At 36.3% G+C, this 23040-nt stretch overlaps 1 protein-coding gene across 1 annotated transcript; it reads left to right on the forward strand.

Annotated features, from left to right (window-relative positions):
* Positions 1–11915: 11915 nt before the first annotated feature.
* On the forward strand, positions 11916–12403 carry LOC307105890 (ribonuclease H2 subunit C-like; the record flags this gene model as incomplete). The annotated part of the gene is given in 2 exon segments (XM_079781811.1): positions 11916–11979; positions 11982–12403. Coding segments are annotated over 2 exon segments (486 nt in total).
* Between the last annotated feature and the right edge of the window lie 10637 nt (positions 12404–23040).

A 23040-nucleotide genomic window follows, 5' to 3' on the forward strand; every position in this document is an offset into this window, starting at 1 on the left:
AAAACAAAACCCCAAAACAGTCAAATGCTGCATTGCTCTTCCTTTTCAATTCTCAATATATATAAAAAAAAATGTGTTGCTCTCCTTTTTTTGGCATTAGAAACAAGTAAAAGATGTGTTAGTATAAGAGAAAAAGGAGTTATAATAGTCTCCTGTCAAACTGAACGAACAACAAATCATCTCCTTTCCTTACCAATTTGAAATAATCGAACATCCAATATGTGCAGAGTATTGCACTTGCTATTTGTGAAATTTTAAAACAAGTTAGAGGCTTTTTGTCCTCCAGAGACTTAAAAGTAAAATAAATAATTTAAATAATTTAGTTAATTATATTATTTGTCATTTTATTTTACTTTATTTATTGCTTTTTTGTTTGTTTTATGTTTTTTTTTTTAATTTGTTTTAATAATTCTTTATTGTGGCAAGTATTACATATGTCCCCTTTTTTCCTTCATTGACCCGCTTCAGCCTGCTCCTGCCTCTTGCCCCAGGTCCTCACCACCCCATTGTCTGCGTCCATGGGCCATGCATATATGCATACAAGGTCCTTTATTTATTGCTAATAATATAATATATGAAGAAATGAAATAGTCCTGGAAAGGGTTAAAGTTCTCATGTTTTACTACTCAGTTTTCCCCATCTTTCTTCCTCCACTTTCCTGCATCTGCTCAAAGTAGCAGGAGTAGGAGTGAAGTCTGTGACTGGAATGAATTGTGTTTTCAGGAAACAGGAATGGGTGTGCTGCTACCACCACCACTTGCATAGTTTGATGCTCCTTAGTGCTCTCTCTCCTATGGGGTGTGGACTGGAAGAGAGGACCTACAACAGGCCTGCTTACAAAAAACTCCTGTGATGGATGCCTCAAGTTATCAAACATAAAGTGCTTGCCAAATTGGGAAACACTTTTCATAATGGAAGAGAAGGTGGGAAACTCACAATAAACCAATAAATCTAAGCAACTAAGCAATGAGGACACAGATGCGAAACAATAAAGAAAAGTTTCTCCAACTCAAAGGCAGGTCTTGCTTCTGATGATAAAAAAAAAAAAAAAAAAAAAAAAAAAAAAAAAGATTGGACAGGGCAAGCCTTCAATAAATGAAGTGATTTTAAAATTTAAAGGTATATCATTTTAAGTTTGAATAATCTTATATTTTCAGGATATATTTACTATTTATGACCCATGTGAGTTGATAATAAAACTTTAAATACATTTTTGAAAAAATGACTCTATATAATATTCTTTTATTTGCTTCACGGACTGTTTATCAACTAACATGTAAGTCAGTGTAAAGCAAGTCATTTACATATCATTCATTTATCTCTGAAATTCTTTGAGGTAAAAACATTTAACAAGTATATATTGTGAGCTTTAAGCAATACAATTGAATTTAGTCACTATCCCATTAGTTTCCTTTGAATGTATAATAGTGTATTGGGGGAGGGGAAGGAGAAGAAAATAGCTTTGGAGAGGAAGATTGCCACAATAAACTAAAATTATTCTGGGACGCTTTCCCAAATGAGAAATTAAGTGAAAGAATAATAATGATAATAATGATAATAATTAAGGAAGGATGTGTAAAAATTTACTTAAGTTCAACAAAACCAGTTAAGAAACTAATAGGATGAAATTACTCATTTCTCAAGAGAACAATTGTAATGAATATGAGAAAGTGGTAGTGAAGCAATTCTCTTAGAATCTTCATATCTTAAACACATGATCATCTTAGGATGCCAAAGTCTAGTCTTCTTGAATCTTGAATAAGCACTTTTTGTGGGATAATCTGTTAGCCGTAGTCATTGGATTTACTTTTTGTCTTCAAAATTAAATGTCACAGAACTAAGAAAATAGTAAATAAATCTATAACAACATTCAATATCTTCAATAGGATTTGGTTTACACAATTGTATGCATTTGACAGAACTCAAATGGTTTATGTAACTACTAGAGGCCCAGTGCATAAATTCGTGCACAGGTGGGGTCTGGCTGGCCCAGCCCCGATTGGGGCTGATCTGGGCCGGGCCAGCTGGAAGGAGTGGACAAGGGAGGTTGGCCGGCCCTGCCGCCTGGTTGAACTCCCTGTTGAACTCCCAGTTGAGGACAATTTGCATATTAGGATTTTATTATATGGGATGATTTGAGTCTTTCATTGTATGTAAATTTTACATAAAAATGTATAAATAAATATTTAAATTAAGTTAATGATAGGAATGCCAGACTAGGAGGAAGTATAGTAATATTTGCAACTTATTATGATGATTGAGAAGGGAATGATTAGACATATGATAAATCAAGTACAGTTAAGTATTAATTGTATAATCTATGTGTTGAACATATAGGATATATTGAAATATATAGAAAATTGTTCCAACTATTCAGTATGGATGACATTATTATAAAATTAAGAAAACAGTTCTAAACATTTATTAGTAAACAAATTAAAAACATTTCATGTTCACATATTTTCATGTTTAATAAAATCTTCCCAAATTTTCAGGTATAAAATTTTAGATAGTAAAATGAAAATCCCAGTAAAATAATTTAATTCAATAATTTGAAGTGTGTAGGCTTAGAATATAAATGTTTATAAATCATGATCTAACATGTTTCACAATAAATTCAATAAATTGACACATCATTGTGGGGTGGGTATGGTATTGAGATTTATTAGGTGGGGTGGTGAGGTTAAAGGAAGTGGAAAGGACAGAGCTTGGAGCACTTTCTGGGTGAAGTCCCCCTCCCCCATAAAATGCTGAAGCCTTGAACCACCAGTGCAGACTAGTCATGTGGTAGCAACTTCACAGACTAGTCATAATTTTACAAAAATCTGAGTTGGTTTCCATTTAGAATTGTTAAATGCAATTTTTATAAAATTAAAGTTTTCTTTTGAAACCTGAGCAACCTTACTGAACCTTACTGTTTTGAGCTATAATGTATCTGGTTGTTTGCTTATTTGCTTGCTTGTTGTATAGGCATTCTGGAATCGGACTTGGCATTCACATATCAGAATAAATTATCTGCAATGTATATTACATACCAAAGTAGACCTAAAATCACCACATAGCACATTTAAAACTTCACTTGCTCATTTTCTTTACAAAGATGTCTAAGATAGTATTTACTAAAACTCCTTATTTCCATAAGTGAATAGACACACTAATTCCCCCAGGTGTATTTCTTTATGATATATAAAGGTGAATAATAAACCTAATGCAGGTGGGGAAATTTGTGAGTTTGATCAATGAACTCAATTATGGCCCCATTCTAAGGATTTCTATTTTCCATTTACAATGATACATGGTTGCCTACACACCTGACACTGCTCTCCACAACTCTTCAATAAATAAGAAGGATTCTCAGAGCATGTGTGTATACTCACTCTGCCTCTTTGTCTGTCTCTCTCTTCCCCTCTCTCTCTCTCTCTCTCTCTCTTTCATTTTACAGCTCTTCTGGGTCCCCAGCTGATTTTCTTCGCAAGGTTAGTTGCTAATACATTCCTAGCACCCATGCATTATTAATGCTCACCGCTCTCCAAGGTGGCAGTGACAAATAGGAAGCAAAATCTACTGACTAGTGGGGAATGTACTCTTTAGTCATGCTTGAATTTTTCAATTCATTCTGCTTGTTGAGGATTTTTCAGTAGAGGTTCTGTGACAGAATGTGCTTTATACCTCTCTTTCTTCGCTCTCTCCCCACCATTTTGTTTTTCAAATCTAAGAGGTGTTTAAGTAGCCAGAGGAAGGCTCATGCATCAGACCTTTGAAGGGGAGCAGAGCAAAAAGTATCTATGATGGTTGCAAAAGCAGGAAGGTTATTGTTTCCCTCTGCATGTTATAAGTGGCAGTTTCAACTCCAAAAGCACTATGCACATAGGCAAGTAAATCATACTATTTTAACTAGGTTATGTCAGCTGTAGTATTCCCAGTAATAGTACCAAGTGTGTATCATGAGAAACATTGATTTTTTAATGTGCAGATTTGTTTCTTCAGATATAAAATCCTATTCATTTCACAATATAAAGAAGCAAGTATATTCCAGGATGACTATTGGGTACTATAAATCCCACTAGAAGTTATATTATATTTGTTTAAATCAGAATTACTGCATTTAAAGTATTATATACCTTTGTTCATGTAATGATGAGCTTTTAGAAAATACATTTTCAGTGACTAAAAACTTAATTCACAGAGAACATGGGAACTGGAGTTCCCCCAAGCAACCGAAATTGGGAGGAAGCCTTTTCTATCACATTTCCTCAATATGAAGATGGAAATAACAATTCATAACATCAAGTAGTCAATTACCACAATATCGATGTTTGTGAATTTTTAATAAATATACTAAATCTAGGGTGAGAGAAACTAATGTTTGGGTAAATTAGAGGGTAGCTAGAATTAGAGAAACAATGGTGGTTTAATATTAATTCCTCCTAAGGCAAGAGGAAGACATTTTTTTTTCTTTTGTGTATATATTTTCTACCTAATATTCTGTCAGGTGCTTTTAATATATTATCTCATTTTAAATATGACAAATTTTTTATGATGTAGATATTATTATATCTGCTTTATAATTAAAAATAAAATCTACTATAGTATAACTAACTCAGAGAGGGTCTGGAAAGTAGCAAAATTAAACTGAAACAAATCAAGTTGATGCAAAAACTCATGTTCTGAACACTGCACAATTGCCTTCTTCAAAGACTTTGATTTCTTTAGTGGCTTAGTAACAGTGTTGGCACTTGAAGGTATGGAGTCACTTATAGGTAGATATCATTGACTTAACCCACTTAGAACCATTTTCAAACATAGATAATTGTCTCAAGAGCATGATTTTTATAGTACAAAATCTTTCAGAGAACATTATGTGCTAGGTATGAATATATATATATATATATATATATATATATATATATATAGAGAGAGAGAGAGAGAGAGAGAGAGAGAGACATAAAATAATTAGTTGAAATAATTAGTGCTCTCTTGAAGGTGAATGTTAAATTAGTACTTAAGTCTAAGCTTAGAATTGGGTATTTTCCAAGTGCTGGGAGCAAAAAAGAAAATCTCTTGTATTTCAAAGAATGTAAAATAAGCAAGTTGGGTATTCTAAAATAAAGATGAAATAATAAATGATAGAACAGTTAGTTATTTAATGACTGTAAATGTCACTGTACATGGACACCATGTTGGATTTAATGCAGTATCTCAACATATGTCCACAAATCTTCACAGACCATATCGTTCACAAAAAAGAGCAGACCTGGCTGATGTGGCTCAGTTGGTTGGGCATCATACATTCATTGAAATGTTTCCAGTTTGATTCCTGGTCAGAGCACATGGCCATGTTACAGGTTCGGTCCTTGATCCCGGTGGGTACAGAGGGAACCGATCTATGTTTCTCTTTTTTATTTTTATTTTTTTAAAATATATTTTATTGATTTTTTACAGAGAGGAAGAGAGAGGAATATAGAGTTAGAAACATCAATGAGAGAGAAACATCGATCAGCTGCCTCTTGCACACCCCCTACTGGGGATGTACCGGCAACCAAGGTACATGCCCTTGACCAGAATCGAACCCGGGACCCTTGAGTCCGCAGGCCGACGCTCTATCCACTGAGCCAAACCGGTTTCGGCTATGTTTCTCTTTTACATCAATGCTTCTTTTTCTCTCTCCTTCCTCTCTCTTTAAAAATTTCAATAAAAACATATATTTAAAAAAGGACTTTTAAAAAGGAGAGCAAATAAAGCCACCTATAACCCACATCTATAGCATAAGCAGAGAAAATTGTTCAGATATTTCTATGTATATGTGATTACAAGAATGAACACCTGAAACCAGAAGTAATCTCTGACACCCAGGCAGTGTTAGTTTGGGTTTATGTTGCACAGAAAAGAGATGACTATTCATAGTGGTCACACAACATAGATAACCTCACCTCCCAAATTAGTTGGTCCTATCCTTCATGGGAAACACGGAAAAGCAGAACAGAGTAATTCTTGTGAACTGGAACTCTGGCTGCTTCCAAAGGAAGAGGCCTGAAAGTGCAGCGGCCCTTAGGTAGTAATTCTGAGAAAGTAAGCTTCTAGAGCAGATGAAAGCAATTTGGAAGGTGGTGGTGCTCAGTGGGGACCTGGTGAGGAAAGGAAAGAAATCAGTGATCATTGAGTGTCCAATAGAAACAAAAACAGATCATGGAATCAGAAGCTGCACCAACCCATTCCCTATAAGTGGAGTTTATGAAAGAAATTAAACATTTCTATATCAATAAAAAAAGAGTTCAACTAAAGTAAGAGACCTGATACACTATTCAAATCCTTACCCTTTTTCCATATTTCACTTGTTATTACTGGTCCAGGAAGCTCTATAGGATTTGAAAATGGACAACAGTAAAATGGCAGGAAACATTCATGTAAATTGATAAAAGAGACAAGAAAAAAGTGATAATCAAATCTATTCGACTGATCAAAGTAATAATGAAAGCCTCAACTATGAAACAAAATAAAGCTGTAATTCAATACACCAACATAAATTAAACAAACATGGTTTGGCAGATATGTAGTACACACCAAATCAGAGGGTTAAAACTTAGAATATACATGATTATAGAACTAGAGTTGATTAAAATCATTTAAAATTTTAATAAAAATAAAATTATCTCATAAGTGAAGACTAAATTATAAGGTGCTCATGGAGGAATAGATCTGAAAATATAGTAACAGACATTGAAGAATAAAGCAATCAACATAATGAAAACAAAATAAATAACTTACACATGTCTAAAAGAAAGCAATAGAATAAGAGGAGACAAATTATTTCTATTTTTTTCTAGTCTAAGCTTATCATCTTGAACACTCCAATAGATATTTTCTCCAATTCCCACTAGCTGGTAAGTAGGGAGTTCTAGTGTTTTTAAATAGGGTTTTCCTGGATCCCAGGCTCAGGTTGAAAATGACACCATTATTAAGATTAACTGAGATGGGAATTAGGAAGGTGAAGACCTACAGTTATTTATCCAAGTACTGATTGCACTGAACCAAGTGACATTAATGGTTAAAAAAGCAAGATTCTGTTTTCAACAGTTTCACGTCTCATCAGGAAGATAAAATGAGGATACAACCTAAAATCACACAAAAGTATTCCATTGCCTATGGGAGAGAGAGATTAACGTCTACTGTAGGTTCAGAGGTGGGAGAAACCATCACCATCTAGGATAGAAAAGATCACCTATTTCAAAGATGTTACAATTGTTGAAAACTTTTTGAAACTCAAATTTTAGAAATGATTTTTATATTAAAAGAAAAATCATGTGAGTTATGTTATAACCAAAATACATACTTCCCCTTTCCTCCCCGATATTTTTGATAGATAAAACTTCAAGTAGTTTTATCCTGTTATTAAAAATCAAATTCATTAATAACATGGCACTAAATGGTATACTACAGGCTCAATCTCTCCCAAAAGAATTGTTAAATTTATCATTTTCAATAGCAGCATGTTGGAATATGTGGATATAGTGTCTCATGGTTGCAACTCACAGCACTACACTTCTTTAGATATATACATCATACATGTATGTTTTAAACCTGTCAGATTATATTAAATGTAATGTGAACTAAATAGGTCATTGAGAGTGGATTCTTCCTTAAAGATGCTTATGTCTCTCTATAGTCCCTCTCCAACCAATAGCTGGAGTTGTTTTTCTAGAAACATATAGAAGTTCAACTCACGCTCTGACTAAAGCCCTCTAAATGCTTTAAACGAACCTGCTACTTGCTCAACACCAGTCACCTTTCCCTCCATGGCCCTCTTGGTGACACATTTCTAGTCACACAGCCCTCGAAATGTTTTGTGAACAAGCCAAGCTTCATCTAGTCTGAGAGCCTTCACCCCAGCATCCCCAGCTGCTCCTGAGGCATCCCCCCAGATCTTTATACAGCTGTTGGCTTCTCTTGACAAAGCATACACTAAGAGTCACCTCCACAAAGTGCCCTTTTCTGGTCACATTACCTGAAGTAATGCCAACTCTGCCCTCCTGGTCCACAGACTTCTGTCTCTTTTTACCTTATTTTCATAATACATACCACAGGCACATTTGATTTAGTGTTTACTCTCTGTTTCCTCTGCCCCTAAATTGTAAGTTCCATGCCTATCTTGTTCACTGCTATACCTGTAGTGCTGAAACATATTTGTCACATGAATGTATAGATCGATGAATGAGTGATTAAGAGAAGAGGTAACCGAGTGAATGAAGGTGGCAGAATTAAACACATCTCATTCAACTTCTTCTCTTCTGATGGTTAACAGATGAGTAGCTTCCCTGTGGGAAAGAGGAGCAATGTCTCCGTTCTTCCTCCCTTCTTCACTAGGCCTGATTACAATCCAGAGGGTGACTAACAACTGGTTTAAACATTGGATGAACCAACTCGCCTAGTGTTTAGTCTTATGTTACCTAACTGACATGTTCTTCAGTCCTCACCCTCCAACTAAATATTCCCATAGAGTAAATTATCTAATGTTAAAAAATGAAAGAGAAATACATGAACACCATGTGCTACAGTTTCACACTCATTGATAAGGAAAAATACCTGCTGCTTTGCTACGGGCAAACAGAGACAGCAAAGCCAGGGGGTGTAGGAGGTGTTTCAAATGACAGCTGATGAATATCACCCTCAGATGCATTTTTCAAACCATTTCCAAAGTTATGCTACTTTCCCCCCCTACATGGCAGAGGCTTGAATTTTCTTCAACTTAACAGTTACTCAATAAAAGAAGACAAAGTTCAAGTTTATAGATTGGTGAATAGAAAAACACATATTTTTATATTACCTTGTGTGAGTGGATTTTCTTGCAGTGATTCAGACATTAAGTAAGAAAAGGAAGTTTTCACTAGCCAAACATAGATAGAAATGTAAAATTAAAGAGCAGAAACAGAACTAAGTATATTCTTTTTAGCCCTCAAATGTTTCCTTTATTTAAAGTTTCCAGGTATTATTTACAAATATTACTTTAAAAAACATTGTGGTAAAAAGTCTTTGATCAAGCCATGATGAAAAATTATTTAATCTAAAAGAGGAAAGAATAGTTATTATTGCTAAAAATAAAAAGTACTTTGGTTCTCTCTCTCTCTCTCTCTCTCTCTCTCTCTCTCTCTCTCTCTCTCTCCCTCCCTCCCTCTTCCCACCCTCCCTCCCTCCCTCCCTCTCAACACAAATGATATCTACTCCAGATGGATGTGGCCATGAGGCCCCTTCATGGTGCCTCTTCTGGAAAAAGCAGCAATAGAGAGAAAGTTTGGACAGAAAACAGCAAAGAAGTCTACACTTTAAAGGGTTAGAGAAACTAAACTATTGATTATGGATGGTATAAGCTGCCTTACTTATAAACTATAAATATATGCACATATTTCTGAATGCCAAAGCCATACATTTAATTCTGTGAAGGTTTTGTAAGAAAGCATGGCATTTGTTGTAATGCCTCTCTTTACTGTTTTAAAATATTATTCTTCACACAGAATCTGTAACTATACCTCACCCTGGCGTTGTCAATGTTGTCCCTTAAAGTCTGAATTATGAAAGAAGGAACAAAGGAAGGGAGGGAGAAAGGGAGAGGAGGGAGGGAGGGAGGGAGGGAGGGAGGAAGGAGGGAGAGAGGGAGGGGAGAAGCAAGGAGTGAAGGAAGAAAGGAAAAAAAAGGGAATAGAAAAAGAAAATAAAGTTTAACAGTTAGCAACCACAAAAACTATGAGTTTATGAGGGAAATAGATCAAACACACTTTTTGACAAAACTTGCTAGTCAGTTTACTGAAGAAGTAGCTTGGTCTATACAAGTTGTCCCCAACAAAATGTATAGACACTTTATCAGCTGATAGCTCAATTTTGAAAATTAAATGTATTTTAATAAACACTGCCTTTTTTTCCTTGCTTCTATATACTTTTTTTCTATTTTTAAATGTTTTAAACTTTTTTTCCCTTTATTGATTAAGGTATTACATATGTCTCCTTATCCCCCAATAAACACTGCTTTTTATAATTATTTCAAAAATATGTATACATTTTTTTGGGAAACCATATATTTAACCAGAGAATCTCATTCTATAGTTAAATTCACTCATTCATCTTTGAACATATTATAAAGCTTTGGCTAGTAGATTTTTCAGAACACTGTATATGCAGATTTGCAATTTTAGATAAAAGGAGAATATTATGACATCATTACAAGATTGACAAGTTCATCAGCTAAATGCTGTATAGTCTCATATTTTTTAAAAGATATTTTTGCTAATTATCCTATAACTAAAATATGATCTCAGGGCATAAACTATGGAAATGTGTATTTAAATGTAAAATCAACACACACTATGTGATTGCACTCATGGTTTAGCCTTTAGTGTGCACCGCTGGGACTCACCATTACTATCACATGCCAGGATTAAGTACCATATTCCCAGAGCCCAGCTCCATTAGGAACACATAGAATCTTTGTCACTCCAGGTCAGCTGTGAAAGTGAAGAAGGCACAAGTGCAGAAAGGCCAAAGAGGTCTCTCTCCCTAGGTAAAAGGTTTAATGCCATTTTTATCATGCATTTTAACCCAATGATTTTGCCATGATCTCCGGGGAAGTTTCCCATTTACCTAATAAATTATTTATCGGTTATAGTATCTACGACACAAAAGAATTCATCTACACACAAACCTCTGTGCTGGTGACCTTTAATTGAGGTGCTTCATGCATTGCCTAGTCCTTTCTGAGGTCTATAATACAAAAGTCCTGAAGAATAGTGAGAAAATGATATAGTGATGTTAGGTGCCTTATTCCTGTTCAAACAGTTATGATCCCAATGCCACAGAGATTATTTTTCAACCGTAAGGCTTCTATTGGCATTGCATTGAAAGCTTAAGCTATATTTAGGGAAATCATATAATTTGTGGTCTACTACACACAACAATTTTGGAATAAAGGAGGGCATTGATAATACACCAAGAAAACAGACACTAAACTGGGTGTGTCCCAGGCAAATTGGATATATGGTCACTTATTATCTCATGATACCACCAAAGAAAGCTCCCTGATTTGAACTAAAAGCTGGTTTAATTACAGAATAAAATGCACAATTCAGGGGGAAATCTAGATGGGTCAACATAAGTTCACTAAGCCCCAGGGGAGGGACTGAAATGCGAAAAGGACATGGCATTAAATTTATGCTTTTCTATTTAAAAATTTTACCTTTTTACTCAATGTAACAATACAATTTTATAATTTCTGGAAATTATTTACAATTATTTCTTTACTCTAAATATAAATTTCCTATTAAGAAGCATGCTAAGCTCCAGCACATTCATTTATGCAATCGTTCATGAAATTATTGACTGAGAATTATTAATACTTTACTATGTCCAGACAAAGTTACAAGTTCAAGGGTGAGAAATATAAGTAAGATAAAGGGGCTGTCCTCAAGAGGTCACATAAGAGCAAGAAAGCCTGTAGTGAAGAGCATAACAGGTCTATGACAATGATGTTAAAAATTTGCACAGACTGTTATGGAAATTCTCTGAAAAAAAGGGCTGGCTGACACTTTCGCATTCTATCCTATCTAATAATAGAGTAACATGTAAATTACCATCACTCCGCTACGCCCACGATTGGGCGGTGGGAGGCTGGGGGGCGGGACTCGGGGTGGCCTATCCGGCCATTGAGAGGCACGGATCCACTGCCACTGAGCGGGGCTACCCTGCTGTTGAGAGGCGCACGGGGCGGGACTCCCGCCCCCTGTGCCTCTCAACGGCCAGATCCAGGGCCTCTGAGGGGGTCCCGCCCCTGCGCCTCTTAACAGCAGGGTAGCCCCCCTCTGCGGCCGCAGACCATCAAAAGTGGGGGAGCGAGCTCTGGCTTCAGTCAGCGAGCCACGGAAACACGGCAGAGGATGGAGAGCAGCGACGAGGAAGACATGGAGAAGCACCGCATCCACCTACGCCCCGTCACTCTGCGCACACGCTGCACCTCCTGCCCTGTGAAGTCCGGGTTAACCGGCCCGCCCCTGTGGGGCGCTTTTTCACCCCGGCCATCCGTCAGGGTCCCGATGGACTCGAAGTGTTGTTTCGGGGCTGCAGTCTGAAGGGCGAGGAGGTGGAGGTGCCGCCTGGCCTGCTGGGATATGTGATGGTGATGGAAGAGAAGTCGGTGGGGAAGCAGGACTTTTCAGCGGGATCCGACAAGGAGGAGCAGGAGCTGGTGGAACCCCCAGAGGCGCTGGAGCGGGACTTCGACCGCTTTATTCATGCCTCCGCCAGTTTCAGCTGCTTTACCCTATGGGGCCTGGAGAGCATCCCTGGCCCGGATGCCAAAGTGCGTGCAGCCCTGACCTGGCCCAGCCTCGCCGAAGCGATCCATAAACAGGTGCCACAGGACTGAGAACCAGCGCTTGAAACTGGAAGCCACCAATCCCTTCACCAGCTCTCCACTTTGGATCCACTGAGTCCACCACCCCTATAAATGAGCTCTTTCACAGCAAAAACAAAAACAAAAACAAAACAAAACAAAAAAACAAAAGTGGGGGAGCTGGGTGCCTGTCTGCTCCGGCACCAGGCCTTTCAGAAGCCTCCGCCGAGCCGGAGGCTTCTGAAAGGCCTGGTGCACCAGCGGACAGGCACCCAGCTCCACCGTGAAAAGCGAAAGCGTGTAGCATGCACTAGAGGCCCAGTGAAGTATAAAAGGAGACCCACACAGACATGGTCTTTCCCTATTGAAATGGTGACCAACATTCAATTTACACAAGAGGTGGAGGGAGAGGATAGAAAACACAAACAATGAAACTATTGTTGAACATATGAAAATTTTGGGAATAACCAGCCAAACAGATTTTTTCTAAAAGTTATATAATATAGATTTCAAAAAATGAATCCAGATTTTTCCCTTCCCAATGTATTTCTCAACTCCTTGAATCTGAACTGGCCTAATGACTTCCTATAATAAGTAGGAGGTGGAAAGAGCAAAGTTGTTCAAGTTTTAAACTTGGACTCAAAAAGGCCTTACATACTTTCTCTTGCTCTGGGGATCCCTTATATTTCAACCAAGTGTACAAGACAGGGATGGCCTCTTAGAGAAGAGCTGTGTGACCCAGCCAACAATCAGCTAACTCCCAGCTGACCAGCACCTGCAGAGGCATGAGTGAGCCCAGCAGAAACCAGAAAAACATCCAGCTGAAACCAGCATATATTTCTAAAATGCAATAAAATTAAATAAACGGGTTATTGTTTTAAATCACTAAGTTTTTGAGCAGTTTGTCATTCAGCAAAAGTTAGATGATTTTATAAACACACATGGACACACCTATGTATGTACACATGTGTATAAATATATGCATATACATATATGTATCATATAAATGATATGATATACATAATTATGTACAAGTGAGTATAATACAGGTTTGATATATTTGTTTATTATATATATACATTTAAATAGACATGCATTGCATATATGCATGCATATAGACATATATCTATGTGTATTTATATACCCACTAGAGGCACGGTGCACGAATTTGTGCACAGGTGGGGTCCCTCAGCGTGGCCTGCGGGGATTGGACTGAAACCAGCAGTCTAATGTTTCCTGTCACTCCTGCCTGTCCCCCCCCCCCCCCCCGCCCCCGGTCATCCTGGTCCTGCTGCGCCTGTTGCGGGCTCGTGCCTAGTCAGTCCTGATCGGGAGAGTCTTGCGCTGCAATTGCGGTGCCCGCCAGCTGTGAGCCCTGTGTCTGGCACTCATCCTGAGGGGGGGGAAAGGGGGGGCCAAGTATGCATTCAGCCCTCCAGGCGGGCTGTGGGATGCCCTTGCCAGGCCAGGATCCGGATCCATCCTGCTGATGTTCATGCTGGCTGTCGGGAGCCACCTGGCGGCTGCTTTTATATCGTTTCTTCCTTGTGGAGCGTCTATGGAGGGAAGGCAGCTGCGGTGCCCAAGGCCAACTTCCAGGAGGCCAGCGGCACTGTTGGGATCATGCTGGTGGTGCCGGTCCATTGGTGCCTGTCCCGTTCTCCGGAGATTGGACCTGCAGGACTACTGAGGGAGTGAGTGGCTGCCGCTGGGCTAGTGGACTGGATCGGACTGCCAGGATGGGTCAGTCAGCTGAGTGGCACTCCCACTGTGGGAGTGCACTGACCACCTGGGGGCAGCTCCGGCGCTGAGCATCTGCCCCCTGCTGGTCAGTGCTTATCATAGCGACTGTTCATTCAGTCATTCAGTTGTTCGGTCGCTTAGGCTTTTATATATATAGATGTGTATATAGACATATATGTCTACAAACATATACATGCACACATACACAAACTACTTTAGTGTTCTTATTGAAATCTTTATTCACAAATTACACTGATCAAAATGATACATTTTAAGATTCTTTTGTAATTATTTTGTAATTATAAATTATGTAAGAAATTATTCATTTGCTATTTGACCACATGATTACCAAGCACTTATGAACCCCTTTTCCAAGTATCTGAAATGGTTCTGACAAAGCAGGCCAAAGTTTAACGTCTTTGTTCTTACAACTTACTAGTAAGATTATCCACTAAATACTTGCATCTCCCAAATAGCATAAATAGGTGAAAGAAGTGTTTCTTACTTTGCCTGTGTGGACCTGCTATTGGATGCATTGGTATATGGCGAGTGACTGCTAAACGGCGGTGCTTAGGTATAAATCAATATTGCTCCAAGTGATGAAAAATAATTAAATGAGAGAAAACAGCATAGTGTGGGGAAATATTGCAGGAGGTGCAAGGAGGGACTTTAGAGATGCTCAGGATGTGTTTTAATTTTCCTTCTAGAAATTTAATGGGAAGAATGTATTTTGATATTTTCTAGTAACTTTAGATATACTTGGGTTAACACATATTTCTTGAAAAACTATCTATGTTACAAATTTCTTTGTAATTTTTATTAGATATCTAACTTCTACATTTGAGGAAATTGGAATGGACTGGAACTTTAGGGAAAAGAGGGAGGGGAAAATATCTAGAAACATCACACAGATATATAGTGAATTATCCTAGGTTAAAAATATCCTATATGTTCTAACTTGGGAGTGAATGAATCAGAGCATATTGCCACCATGAGCTTGGCATATCAAAGGTATAATAGAAGATGGATTTAGATGGCCTAGAGACAAAAAAGAAAAATTAGAATATTAAATCAGTACAGAAAACAAATGAAATACTGGAATCATGAATAGCTCAACTCTAAGCCCTCTTCCCTTCTTTTTATGTCCTCTCACTCCATGAAACCACATTTTTTTTTTGCCTACAATATTTTTAATTGACATGTCCATGACCCTCAAGTTTGTATTTCTTAACCAGAAATCTCTCTGGTCTCTGTGCTTCTTTATCCATTTGAATATGCCATTTTTAAATGTCACAAAGATATCACAAACTCACCAAATCATTAATTAAAATTATCATCTTCACATCCAGATTTAACTATCTCCCAGGTTCCTTTATTAGTAAAGGCCCATGGCATTCATCCCATCCTGTTTGTCGTATATCTAGGCATTATTTGTGATACTTGGCTTTTCCTCACCCCAGATCCAATATTTTATTAGGTCCTAGAACTCTGAAACACACTCAAGTCTCTCCATGTCCATGGCCATTTTCCAGGTCAGTTCCTACCATATTTTGTCTGTGTTACCTCCGTGGTCTCTAATTGTTGTCACTACATCCACTCTTATTTCTGTAATCTTTCCTCTCCACTTCAGCTTAGAGTAATCTTATAAAACCACAAACATTATCATTTTTTTCTGATTAGAAACCTTCAATAGTTTTTCAAATTTTCTTTTATTACCAAGACAAAATGTATATTATGGTCTGGAAAGCTGTGCATGAACTGAACCCAACTTACTTCTCTAGCCTATTCATCATCCCTTGAATTTAGATGTTTAAGTGATTTAGGTAAAGTAAGGCTTCAATTTACTCAGTGGTAACTTTGATTCTAGGTATGGGTACACCCCTTTCCTCAATGTCTTGCTCATTTTGCTTCCATCCATCCCCCATCTCCCTCCCTAGGTTAATTCCTACTCATTTTTCATATTTTAGTTAACTTCCTCAAGAAAACCTTTCCTGACCATCACATCAGAAAATAATAGTCCTCCTGTTCAAATGTCACTTTTCCCAAAACAATAATCACAATTTACTATTGTATCTTCTTAATTGGTAGGTTAATTTATGTCTAGATTTATGCTGACTGATATGGCAGCCACAAGTTGCATATTATAATTAATTTAATTTAACTAAAATTTTAAAAATATAATTTTTTGCCCCACTGGGGTGACTCAGTGGTTGAACTTCAACCTATAACCAGGAGGTCATGATTTGATTCCTGGTCAGGGAGCATGCCCAGGTTGCGGGCTGGATCCCCAGTAGGGGATGTACAGAAAGCAGCCAATCGATGATTCTCTCTCATCATTGATGTTTCTATCTCTCTCTCCCTCTCCCTCTACCTTCCACTCTGAAACCAATAAAAATATATCTTAAAAAAGATTTCACCTTAAACGTATATATATAATTTATATAAATATAATATGTAAATATTATATATATATATATATATATATATATATATATATATATATATAGTTTCTCGGTCACATTAGTCACATCTCAAGTGTTCAGTAATGTTAAAGAAAAATCAGAGCTGGACTGTGGTTAAGTTGTAAGAAGATTTTAATCACAAGTACTACAATAGGGGAAAATAAATCGCCATATAGAACAGGGCTCAGTTCTGAATACCCCATGGGCAAATGGGAATTTATAGCCAATGAGCAAGGTGGAGGTCAGTGGCTAAATTGACCTGGCAGGATTCTTGCTGAAAGCAAGTCAGGGTGATAAATGACACTTGCAGGGTGGTGGAGAATGAGGAACCTAATTAGATAATGAAGGTGAGCAGATATGGAATCAGGAGGATTCTAGATAAACAAACTTAGCAGAATTCTTGCTATAATTGGACAATGCAGAGACAAACACAGAAGTCCAAAAGTTGAGGCCCATTAGAAAGGTTCAGGGGAGCCCTAGTAGAATTTGGTCAGGAAGAGTATATTTGTCAATGGTCACATATGGCTAGTTGCTACTATATTGGAAAGTGCAGTTTAAAAACAAAAACAAAAACATGTTTCCATCACTGCAAAAATTTCTACTGGGCTGTAGAGGTTTAGATCGTAAACTCTGTGAGAGTTCTGTCCATACCTATTTGTTCAACATTAAAATCCGGTTCCTAGGAAATGCCCAATAAATATCAAGTGCTTGTTATTGAAGGGAAATCTTCCCTAGGCTTTATTTCAAGTTGTTTCTTTTAAATTATATATTATAAAGTGCTTTTATTAAAATTAACCAAAGAATTAATATGCATAACTCATGAACACAGAAAATAGTGTAGTGAAGGCTTGTGTGGGGGGTGGAGGTTGGAGTGGGGAGGAAGGAGTAGAGGGAGGTCAAGGCGGGGGGAAGGGGACATTTGTAATATTTTCAACAATAAAGATACATTTATTTTTTTAAATCACTCAACAGAAAATAAATAAAAATAAAATTCCTCTTATTGGGTATGTTCACTTTCTAAAAGATTAATATTTGCTCAATGTCTATGCCATTATGGTTTCATAGAGTTCACATTTATGGTGCCATCTTTAATCCAATACTGGTCTATAGATCACAGCTAAAATTTCCTTAAATTTGATTCTAGGTACTAATGATTTAGTAACATTCAGGGAATAAGAACCTCTGTGGTTTAAGGGGATACAATTATCTTCAAGGGTTTCTAAATCACACCTTCCTCTCCTTTTGAATTGCAATATCACGTGTGTGTGTGTGTGTGTGTGTGTGTGTGTGTGTGTGTGTGTGTAGATTAATTGTGGGCCAGTTGCTTTTATCCATATCTTTAAATCAACCATGCACTGGTAAAGCAGGCAGGCTGCAGGAGGAATTAGAAACAAGGCCAATTAAGCCATTTGAAATCATTTTATTTATAACCTTGAGTCAGGATACCTTTCAGTCTGTGACCTCTACAAGAGGGACTGGAGGGATGGCCCCAATTTCTCTTTGATTTTTTCCTATTTGCCCTACCATATCAAGAATTTTTCACTAAAATATTGAGAACTTAAAAAACACACACCAAAAACAGAAAAGAAAGACAATTATTTGTATGAGTATAGAATCCAGATTCCTGACCACTTTGAAATAAATTGAACTGTCAAAGAGGCTCTGGAGGGTTTATATCTGATCCACCACCTAAGGCTAAACACAGTCTGGCATCTTTCATGGATTGATGTTAGAGCCTTGGTAAACATTCTGAAAGAACCTCAGACATTCTCTGGGATGCCACGAAAATCTAAACAATTAGAGTGTAGAAGATGCCAATAAATAAAGATTAACTTTAGCAACTAAAACTGTTCATATCAGTGCCATCAGAAGAGTAAAGTTTCAGAAAGGACTGTTGGGCTAATTCTGTATAACATAGAAACTCTTTTTGGACCACAGTTTATAACTAAGAGCTGTTTGTTCCTAGCAACATCTGAAGTTATCCTGAAATCATTCCTTTATTATTGACTAAGAGCAAAACAATAAGATTAGCCAGAGGTCAAAGAGACATAAGGGACATCAGGGTCACTCAAACAGAAAAGCAAATCAAATTGAGTTAATAACCATTAATAGATATTTTTTCATATTGGGAGGAAGAATATCAGTACTTAAGAAAACAAAGAATTCTGGGCAATCACAATTCAATAAATTTATAATTCTTTTCAATAAACATTGATTATCCTTCTTTAATAAAATTAATATTCTATATAGATAGGATCAGGGTCTCTATAGAGTATAAGATGCACAGAATATTTATCATAATTTAGAATTCTGAGTATAAACAGAGAAAATGGATGGGTTTTGTTTTTGTTGTTGTTTGTTTGTTTTGCTATATTCTTGGTTAAAAGGATTAAGAGTTAATATCAAGTAGTTCACTCATCTCAATTAGGCACAGAAAGTCTAAATTAACCAATACTGTTGGTTATTCTATAGTGTTATTTCATTCATTCCTACATAGCTGTATGAAGTCCAAATTAACCAACACTGATAACATAATAAATCTTAGACAACTTTAATGTATTAAGTATACAAACTATTTTCTAGATCACTGAGGGATAGGGGAAAGAAAGAGGAGAGTGAACCAACAAAACATATAGTCAAAAGTTCTACTAGTATCCAGCTAACCACCATTCTGAGGATATGATACCATGAGAAACATTTCTTTATTAATAATTTATTCATATTATTAATAAATAAATAAGTTAAAATATGAACTTTTGAATCAGCCATTACCAGTTTTAAACTTTCATTAAGCAGATAACTAAATTACATAACTTTTTTCACTCTTCATTTCTATAAGATGAGGCTGCTCATATACTAATGTAATTGTCAAGACTTGAATAAGTTGATAAGCATAAAAGCACCTATCAAATTGGTTCATAACAGGTACCTGCTAAATGAAAATATGTCTAAGAAACAGAATTATATTGTCCTTTGGAAAATTATTAGATAACATGAACATGACTTATGATCAAATTAGTACTGAAAACTGTGTAGTTAACATAAATTCCCCAAAATATTTTAGGATTAAAGGAAATGTCTCCTTGGATATTCATTAGACCCTCACATCCCAACAAATTTAGTCCATATTTGAATATTTCTGAAGTTATAGACCAAATATATACTTTAAAGTGGATTTTATTGTATTTGTTATCTGGGTATTTGAAATTTTGGAGAAATAATTTTGTGGTATAGATATGACTAATATATCTATACATTTTAATTTAAGGCTTAGGAGTATTTTCCAATTTTAATAAAACTATTTCTAGACCTAGTTTCCTTTTTTAAAGTCTAAAATCATTGTTTCTGGCTAAAACCTACTCATTTTGGAAGGCCTAGAGATAAATGAAGTAAAGATTTTGTACAGGGTTATCTTTACTAGCTTTTTAAAGTTACTTAAAAGCAGGTATATTTGTCATTTCTCTGAACTGCCCAACATTTTATATGTACTCCGAGCAATGACAATAATGATGATTTAGCAAAGAGTGGATAATAGCTTTAAAGCAGATGCATTTTCATATATATATATATATATATATATGTATATATATATATATATATATATATATATATATATATATATTCTAAATGCAGTCAGTCTTGTCCACTGTGTTTTAGAATATTAGGTAAATCTGTATTTGAGAAGTGATAGAGGCATATTATGTTCCCTATAGTTCAGAATTTAACATTCATGGATTGTATAAAAAGTGAATTACAATGGGCCTTACCTGTATTGAAAAACCATTGTGCCTCATTATCAGAATTCATAAGAAACATACTCTGTGCTATATTTCTGGGAAAATGATTTTACATGAAGCACACAAACTAATATTGGTACAAAAAGCAAAGTGGCTCTTTAAGAACTTCCTAATTACCAAGGCCCAACTCCAACAGAACAAAGGTTTTGACAGAATAATACTTTGTGCTTTCTAAATGAAGTCACCTTGTGGCATTTGAGTTTCCCTTCTTTCTTCTTCTTTACTTGGTAATTAACAAAGGTTGAGTCCATTTTATTCTTTAAAAAGAAATATTGTTACTGGCTTGAGACCTAGCTCACCAAGTATTGTCTTGTAGTTTCTTTTGTTAGACACTAATACACCCAGAAAATGAGGGATTGGTAACAGGAATAACCACAGACAGCAATTATGACACAATTCTAATTTATCTGCCTTGACTCTTTTCTTTTTTTAAAAAAATGTATTTTTTATTGATATCATAGAGGAAGAGTGAGAGAGAGAGAGAGAGAGAGAGAGAGAGAGAGAGAGAGAGAGAAACAACAATAATGAGAATCATTGATCTGCTGCCTCCTGCACACCCCACACTGGGGATTGAGCCTGCAACCCGGGCATGTGCCCTGACCAGGAATCAAACTTTGACCTCTGATTCATAGGTTGATCTCAACCACTGAGCCACACTAGCCAGGCTATTTTTTTTATTTTTATTTTAGACTTAAAAATGATCTAAATGTCTGCTTCTGGTTGTCAGTCTGCACTCACCTTTGCTGCCAGTGTCATGTCATCCATGACTCTGGGCTGCTTTTGCTTTTGCTTTGCTCTCAGTCTCTAATTTGTAGAGGTAGTTTTCCACTCTCCAAGACGCCCACACCTATCATTCTGCCATTTACTGCTGGGGCGGAACCCTGTCAAAAATGCTTTTCAAATGTAAGTGCTTCATGAGAAATTGTACAGTGTGCTACAGAAACATTGTTATATTTTATCAACAACATAATTATTTTCACAGCTCTCCCTAGAGCCATAGATTGTAAAGGTGAATGGAGTGAATATATACTATATTTTAAAGATGAACAGAGGACAAATAAAGTCTAGAGACTAGATTCTAAAATAAAAAGAATAATGATTGTATATTTTATGCTTGAGATGAAAAATAGCTAATATTAGAAAGGGGGGCTATTATTCACCCCAGGTTTCTTTTCTCTCAACAGTCCCTAACATTTACGTCTATGTTTGGATCTTCTAAATGTCCACATCCTATACATGACATGAACCAAATGTGTTTTATTTAATGGATTTGTGAGAAATAAAATATAAAGTACATGGAAATCCATGACTTATGGAAACAGTGAAGAAATGAAGAACCTCCTTTCCCTACTGTCACAAAGTTATCCCCCATCAAGAATAGAACAAATTGTTGAAAACAACATTTTGAAAGGAGATATAATAACTCAAGCAAACTTCTAAAAGCACCGTTTCACGGAGTAATGGTAAGACAGAAAAAAGATCAGGAAGGAATGATCAGGCAAAGCCAATCTATGAAATACTGATATTATCAATTCAAATAAAAGTGAAGGAAGGAAGTAATTTCACTTATTTTATTACTTCTCAGCTACTGTGAAGTCTAGTGAATCTCTTATGAACATAATCTGAATTTAACATTTTATTTCTACACTATGATTTGAATACAGATTCCAAGTTTTTAATCTTGCTGGCTTGAAAACAAAATTATTTTGTAGAAGCTTCTTAAGCCAGAGCGCTGTAACTCTCTTTCATAGAAGCATGATGCAGCAGAAAAGATCAAAGATTTATAGGGAAGTTCTTTTTCCTCTTTTTGAAAGCTGATGCCCATGGCTTTCACTAATTGAAAAATTTCTTTATGAAAACAGACCTGTAGGCGGCCTGTTTGCAGTCAGCAGCATTAACTGCACATCACTGAAACTTCCTCTTTTAGAAACTAAGACATAAATGGCTCTAGATGTTGATAATTTGAGGTGAACCTCACTAATTTGTAATGACATGGGTGTGCAGAAAAACAAGTAATTACTTAGCCATTGTCTTTCATGGTTTCAAGTGATACAACTGACACTATCATTATCCAGGAATAAAAATAAGACAAGGATTTGCTGATCATTAACACTGAGAACACAATTCATTTTTACTGAAACTTTTTGTTGTAACAATTTCCACAAATTAACTGTGTGAGTGTAAAATTAAGGCTATCAATGTTATGATGCTAAACCCTAGAACGTGTCCATATTAAAATTATTAAAGATGCCATTTGATTAAATGTTTAATAACATTACCTCCAAATATTTTTTTTACTGTAGTTCTTATGAATTTGCCTAAGACACCGACAATAAATAGACTAAAAGGACCACACTATTGTGCTTGTGCCTGGGAAAGGATTTTGTTTGATTTTTACTTTTATCTGAATTAGAGCTTTAGCATTTGTAAATGTCTAAGAGATACAAAACTTATTTTTAGATACAAATAATTTCTTTGTTTAAAATAGTAGTGAATATCATAAGCTCAACTCAAAAAAGTAATATTAAGACGGAAAAACAAAACTCTCACCACTCAAAAATAGCCGAGAAATGTGTTGGTGCAGTTCCTCCCAATCTGTCGTCTAGGAAGAAGGAGGCATCTCTATTCTCACCGTGACAGCTGGAAAAATTCTTTATACCGTATGGGA

The sequence above is a fragment of the Cnephaeus nilssonii genome, assembly GCF_951640355.1.
Source record: "Cnephaeus nilssonii genome assembly, chromosome: 10".
In the NCBI taxonomy this organism is placed as follows: Eukaryota; Metazoa; Chordata; class Mammalia; order Chiroptera; family Vespertilionidae; genus Cnephaeus; species Cnephaeus nilssonii.